The sequence below is a fragment of the Triticum urartu genome, chromosome 6 (genome assembly GCF_003073215.2).
Source record: "Triticum urartu cultivar G1812 chromosome 6, Tu2.1, whole genome shotgun sequence".
NCBI classification, from domain to species: domain Eukaryota; kingdom Viridiplantae; phylum Streptophyta; class Magnoliopsida; order Poales; family Poaceae; genus Triticum; species Triticum urartu.
The window spans coordinates 558,278,012-558,284,409 of NC_053027.1; the positions used below are offsets into that span (position 1 = coordinate 558,278,012).

The 6,398-nt window shown below is 54.0% G+C and overlaps 1 protein-coding gene and 1 non-coding gene across 2 annotated transcripts; one reads left to right on the top strand and one right to left on the bottom strand.

Annotated features, from left to right (window-relative positions):
- Positions 1-1,915: 1,915 nt before the first annotated feature.
- TRNAR-CCU lies at positions 1,916-1,988 on the top strand. The gene has a single exon. It is a non-coding gene; the product is annotated as a tRNA-Arg (tRNA).
- A 594-nt stretch (positions 1,989-2,582) lies between these two features.
- LOC125515358 (very-long-chain aldehyde decarbonylase GL1-6-like) lies at positions 2,583-5,920 on the bottom strand. Its single transcript, XM_048680819.1, has 9 exons — positions 5,760-5,920; positions 5,432-5,661; positions 4,877-5,329; positions 4,396-4,783; positions 4,139-4,246; positions 3,588-3,788; positions 3,361-3,459; positions 3,089-3,271; positions 2,583-2,981 (listed from the first exon to the last, which is right to left on the bottom strand). The coding sequence occupies exons 1-9, from the start codon at positions 5,817-5,819 to the stop codon at positions 2,760-2,762; spliced, it is 1,944 nt and encodes a 647-aa protein (XP_048536776.1). The 5' UTR covers positions 5,820-5,920; the 3' UTR covers positions 2,583-2,759.
- Positions 5,921-6,398: the final 478 nt, after the last annotated feature.

A 6,398-nucleotide genomic window follows, 5' to 3' on the forward strand; every position in this document is an offset into this window, starting at 1 on the left:
CAGCCGCCACTGTAGCAGTAGCAGCACCACCACCACCGTAGTCCTGGACCACGTGGACGACGAGGAGGGATAAGCTGAGTGTAAGGTGCTGGCCATTTCTCTGTCTGGTTCTCTAATTGGAAGTTACTTTCTCGGGACCTGATCCTACGTGTTATCAAGCAAGTTTGTAGATGGGGAGGAATTAGATGTGAGTATTACGGAGGGTGAAGGGAAAACTGATGTTTCACAGCAGTTGGGCACTAAGGGCGTGTACGGATCCCCTCTAGCGCTAAACTTCACATATCCAGCTTCTCCTCCTCGCTTCTAACTCCATGTAGCTATCTTAGAAATGTTCGGCTCCATCTGGAGCTTCTCTCAATGTTGCAGCCCTGCGAGGCAACAGGCCTGTTAGGCGCCCCTTTGGGCTAGCTGGAGGCAGCCCAACTCAGCGAACGAAGGAGAGTGGAGAGTGTGAATGATTCGGTCGAGTGATTTGTTTCTGTACATGGAGGAGCTCAGCCGAAACGTTTTCTTAGGCAGTGACATATTAGTTGTAAATAGGTGGAACTCCATATTCTTGTTTTCACTGAGCTCAGTTTTCCTAGCTTCTCCAAATTGCACCACGGCCCGAGACAGCTCCGAGAATACAACTTCGAGGAGCTAATGCGTTTAGCAGGATTTCGAGTTTGGAGTTTGTGAAACCGAGAGTTGGAGAGTTTCAGAACAGGTAGTAAATATGTATTGCCCCATTTCATTGAGTTGCACGTCACCATCTATTAGAAGTGAAGTTTAATTTATTCAAATTCAACTATGTTTTTTTTCGAATCTGTCAAATTCAACTATGTGATCCACAACTAGCAGCCAATTCCATGTTTAGTTGTAGTGCTTATATCTGATTATTATGTTTCCTTTTGTGGGTGCAAAAATAGTATTATATCCCTACCAAAGGCAAAGTTCTTTGCTTGGTTGGCTATCCAAGATAGACTCTGGACAGCCGACAAGCTTGCCAAGCGGGGATGGCCAAATTGTGGTCTTTGCCCTATTTACAAAAGGGAGCAAGAGAGTGGGCCACATCTCTTCTTCAAGTGCCGCTATTCCATACGGCTTTGGAAGATGGTCACTGACAAATTCCATCTAGAACAGTTGGACACCTCCTTGTGGCATCTGGATGGTTCCGTCAAGAATTGGTGGACAAATCGAACCGGCGCAGGAGTCCCCAACAGAAAAGCGATGGCCTTGCTGACCATGCTCGTGTCATGGACCATATGGAACGAAAAAAAATGCTCGGGTCTTCCGGCATAAGAGCGCACCACCGCCTGTCTTGCTCACTACGATCACTAACGAGGCAAATCTTTGGGTCACCGTCGGAGCAAAGAAACTAGGGTCTATTATTGTGTGTGAGTAATCTTTCATGCCATGTAAGAGTGACTGTTGTAACAAACTCTCCTCTCTGTTTAATTAATATATGAGGCAAATCTTTTGCCTTGGTTTCGAAAAAAATAGATGAATAACATATACTTTTTCTTTTATAGTTTTGTTGAAGTCAAAATGCCGATAACGTGTGAAAGTACTCCAGGTAGTAGAAGTGGATTACAAATGAACCGTGTTCTCATTGGTTGAAGATTGCTGTACATACTAGTAGCTTATTTTGTTCACTCGGACGCGTCCGCGTTCACCACGGGTCTCTCCCAAAGCTGGAGCGATGTGATGAGCTCCCTGTACAAAGCTGACGAAGACACGGAGTAGTGAGCTCGAACAGTTTTGTCATCCCTTTCTGCGTCTCGTCTGTTGTGGGTGTGTAAGATTTTGCGAAGTCGACACGTCGGTCCTTTCCCTCAGTACTGTAGAACTGTATGAACCCTGCTTCGTTTCCATTGAGGAAGGGGATCGGTGTTTAAACGTCATGTAAAGGAATGGTTACCCATTCGTCAGGCAAGCGCCTGTAGCTCAGTGGATAGAGCGTCCGTTTCCTAAGCGGAAGGCCGTAGGTTCGACCCCTACCTGGCGCGTTTCCCTTTTGCATTTTCGAATGTCTGAGTCCACTGGATGAGAAAAAACTTCAGTCAATGTGGAGGCCACGTTTTGTGTTTTTCTCTTCAAGTTTTTACGCTCTTATTAATAAAGCCGACATTCACCGGCAGAAAAAAGAACTGATGATAGTGTTCATCATCTGATGACAGTGTTCATCACTTGAAGGCAAGCTAGTGTGCGTGTTTTTCTCATCAAGTTTTCGTACGCTCCTAATAAAACTGAAGTTACCGACAGAAAAGATTTGATGACAACGTTCATCGGCTGAACCTCGTCAGGCTGAGTGGCTGACACGTGGTAGTACCGAGAGTTTATCAAAGCATCATCGTCACTGAGAGACTGTCCTAGGCAAGCCGGTGTGGGTGTTTTTCTCATCAAGTTTTCGTATGCTCCTAATAAAGCTGACGTTCATCGGCATAAAAGATTTGATGACCGCGTTCATCGGCTGAAACTCGTCAGGTTGAGTGGCTGGCACATGATAGCACTGAGAGTTTATTAAAGCATCGTCACAGAGAGACTGTACTAAGCGAGCCGATCCATCTGAGCACTTCGCTATTCTCCCTTCTGCGCTTCGCTGTCGAACAGATAGCCTGATCTCATTCATAACCGTGTTCATCAGTTGAAGCTACTGATGATGACAGACATAAACGCGAGAGGATTATTTTGCGAGAAGATTACTACTGGTAGCAAAGCATCGTCGAGACACGATAGTGGTACTACATCTGGTTCCAGAGCGGCGGCGATCGGTCGGTTCAGTTGGCATCAGCGCGCGCTTGGCCGGGTTTGGCTGCTCCGTTCGCCGCGTGGCGGACGGCGGCGGCGTCGTAGGGGCGGAAGCCGTGCGCCAGGGCGGCGCGCCACGCCTTGTCGACGCCGGTGACCGCGTCGCCGCACTCGTGCCCGGGCCACCTCTCCAGCGCGTGCACGATCCCCGCCGCGCGCCACGCGCTCATCACCCGCCTCGGCAGCCAGTTCTGCGCACACGAACAAGAACAGCCACGCGACATCAGCACGGTGCGTGCACAGTGCACACACAGTGGCATGGAGCCACGGACACAAATGCTGGATCTATGGTTGTTACCTCGCAGGCGTGGAGGTTCTCGTACGACTCCGGCGCCACGAGCGCGGGGGTGCTGTGGTACACGCAGTCGGCGCGGGCGTCGCCGCCGGCGGTGACCGGGAACTGGGAGTAGGGCACGAAGTGGGTGCCCGGCGTCGCCTTCTCCTGCTCCCGCGCCGTCAGCCCGTCGCCAACCAGCCACACCTGCAACCCGTTTCACGTCTGAGTCGCGGAGTCCACGTCCAAAAACAGCAGTAATTTTACTGCAGTCGCAAGATCTGCAGTTCGTGTACCTTGCTGCTGTAGCTGCATGACAGGGCCAGGCGGCCCCGGAGCTCCGGGCTGATCTGCTGCCCCAGCGCCTCGTGCAGATCCGCGTCCACCACCCGAATCTGTTCGACACGATCATGAACCAATCAATCAATCAATCATCCAAATGCAACATTGAACGGATCCAGATTATTGCTGTCAGTTTGCACTTCTCTTCTTCTGACGGAGAGCAACAGTGTTTGCAGTGTACCTGAATGTCGCGTTCGCAGAGGGCCTGGGCCAGCACGGACACCACCTTGCACTCCTTCCCCAGGAGGAGCACGTCCCTGGCGCCGCGAGGCACCATGTGGAGCACGGCGGCGACGGCGAGGCTCGTCCCGTCGACGATCTTGGTCTTCAGGCCAGGCTTCCTGATCACGTACAGCTCCCCGTTCCGGTTCAGCTCGTAGCCCTGCACGCATCAAACAACAAAGCCCATCCATGTCAGCACCTTACTCGGTCAATTAGTGCCACCATGGCCTGAAAACCGACAATCTCATTCATACTGGAGCGCCAATGTTTCTTTTCAGAGAGTAGTAGTACGAGTACTCCTATGTGCGTGATGAAGATCTGAAAGTACTGCGTGCATGTATTCATGGCGCTGCTGCGCCTCGCACCTACTGTCTGCATCCCGCATTGAATCTATAGCGCAGTGCTACTTGTAATAAGTAAATAAATTCATCAATGGCGCCAACGAAATGAATGCGGTTGCAGCGCGCATTGAAGGGGGGGGGGGGGTCATGCGCTTGGACGGTAGCTTGCCTGATTCAGCAGCCCCAGCGTGAGCACCGCGGCGCCGCTTGCCTCCGCGTCCGCCACCGCCCGCTCCACCACCCGGCTCACCGCGTGCCCATCCTTCTTCGACGTGTACTGCACAAATAAATTAAATTCGAATTCACACATCCGTCCCAAGAAACAACCTTGAATTCTTCCTGACCCGTCAAAACATATGATGAATCGGAAAAATTAAGGAATGAATGGCGGTCATGGTGGATGTTTGTTGTTGTTGTTGCCTGTACCTCGGAGGTGTATCTGGGGACGACCCATGTCTCGGTGCTGAGCTTGCCCATCCTGTTGGCCTCGCACCGGAACGCCGTCCGGCCCAGCAGCGAAGCCAGCGCGGCGAGCGGCCGCTCCACCATCGCCAGTGCCCACGCCAGCGCCAACGGGGGGCGCGAGTCGAGCGGCGCGGAGGCGAGGGAGGCGAAGCCGAGGCGGAGGTGGAGGAGGGAGCCCGGCGCGGTGAGGTGGGTGAGGTGGACGACGTCGGGGGCCTCCTCCCGGCCGTGCAGCGTGCGCTCGTACAGGTCGTCGCTCGACTTGTCCATGGTGCCGTACACGTAGTCGTAGAAGGGCACGAACAGCGAGTAGTTGGTCCTGAACTGCGTGTGGTGCAGCGAGTGGAACCTGCTCGACCCAAATCCGCCATGAAAATCGGCCAAAACTCAATGGAAACAAGCTCGTGCATGCATGGTCATGGAGGATTGGAGGGTGACTTACGATGGCGTGTACATGAGGTATTTGAGCGGCGGGAAGAGGTCGAAGAGGAGCTTGGGGACGAGCTCGAAGTTGCAGTGGCCGAGGTAGTTCATGAAGTCGATGTAGACGAGGTAGCCGTTGGCCACGGCGACGGAGGCCATGCCGGTGGCCATCGTGGAGAGGAGCGGGATGGCGAAGAGGCCGAAGTAGACGGCCTCCTCCGCGAACGGGTGGATGACGGAGGTGACGGGCTCGGTCACGATGGACGCGTGGTGGTGCGAGTGGTACCGGGAGTAGAGGTAGTGGTGGTGCAGCGCCCGGTGGAACCAGTAATAGAGGAACTCCACGGGGCCGAGGTGGAGGAGCACGGTGAGCACCATCCCCTTGGGGTTCCACCACGGCAGGCCCTGCGTCATCGGCGCCACCGAGTTCACCACGTAGAAGAGCAGCGCCGTCAGGATGATCTGGTCGTCCCTGCAGTTTACCAAAGGAATGCATCCTCTGCTTCGTCAGCGCCTCCGGCCATGCCGCCATTGCCGTGGGGATGCATGCGTGAAGAAAAGATTAGTTACGGACCAGTTGCGCTCGCGGTCGACCTGCTCGAAGTCGAGGCTCTTGCTGACGATGCGGTGCTTGGAGCGGGCGGTCTGGTGGCGGGACACGGAGATCCACAGCTGGGTGTAGAGCAGGCGGAAGAGCAGCGTGGGCAGCACGAAGAAGCTGAGCAGGTCCCCCTCCTCGCCCCTCGCCTTCGCAGCCGCGAACCGGTAGGTGCTGTACGCCGCCCACGGCGCCACCAGCGCGTACTACACGCACCAAAAAAGCAGAGCTCGTGGTCACCACGAGATGTATGCACACACTGACGCACATGCATACGCATGCAAGAGTGGGCATTTGGACATACCTTGTAGTTTCCCATGTCGTGCCATGGCCACCGGGTGAGAGGGCCGGGCTTGGACGCCATGGTTCGCTCCTCGGAGACCCTTGCCGGAGCTCGGCTTTCTGTTGCGCGGCTTGGGAGTGAGATGCTCGTCCCGATGGGGGTGGAGGATGGCAATGGCGGAGGGGCACCGGCTTGCATTTATACTGCTCAAACAACCAAGGAGCGGAGCGGAGCAGTGGGGGAGTGGGGTCAAGTGCAGGTCGGGGCCGATCTTGATCGCCAACGGAAAGGCTTATCGGTTCCCTATGAGGGAAACTCGGGGCATTAGTGGGAGGTTAGTGGAAATCGACCCCATAAATTTAAATTTCCATCCGTAGGTTCGTTATACGTAGGTTTAGCATTTCTGGTCCCTTGTACGTGATGTGATCTCGGTCCCTGCCCTAGCCCGTCCATCGCGCTGCCGACCTCCGTAGAGTGTGGTACACGGAGTCAAGTTTTGTGTCTACTGAACTGCGTTGGACGCAAAAGGTGCAACGACACGATTCAAAATGCAAAAATAAGATAGGAACAGGCTGAAAACGCTAGAAAAAAAGGGGGACAAACTATTTGTGAGAGGCCTTACAATTACAACTTCCCAACCAACGGCGAGCGTTCGACTTT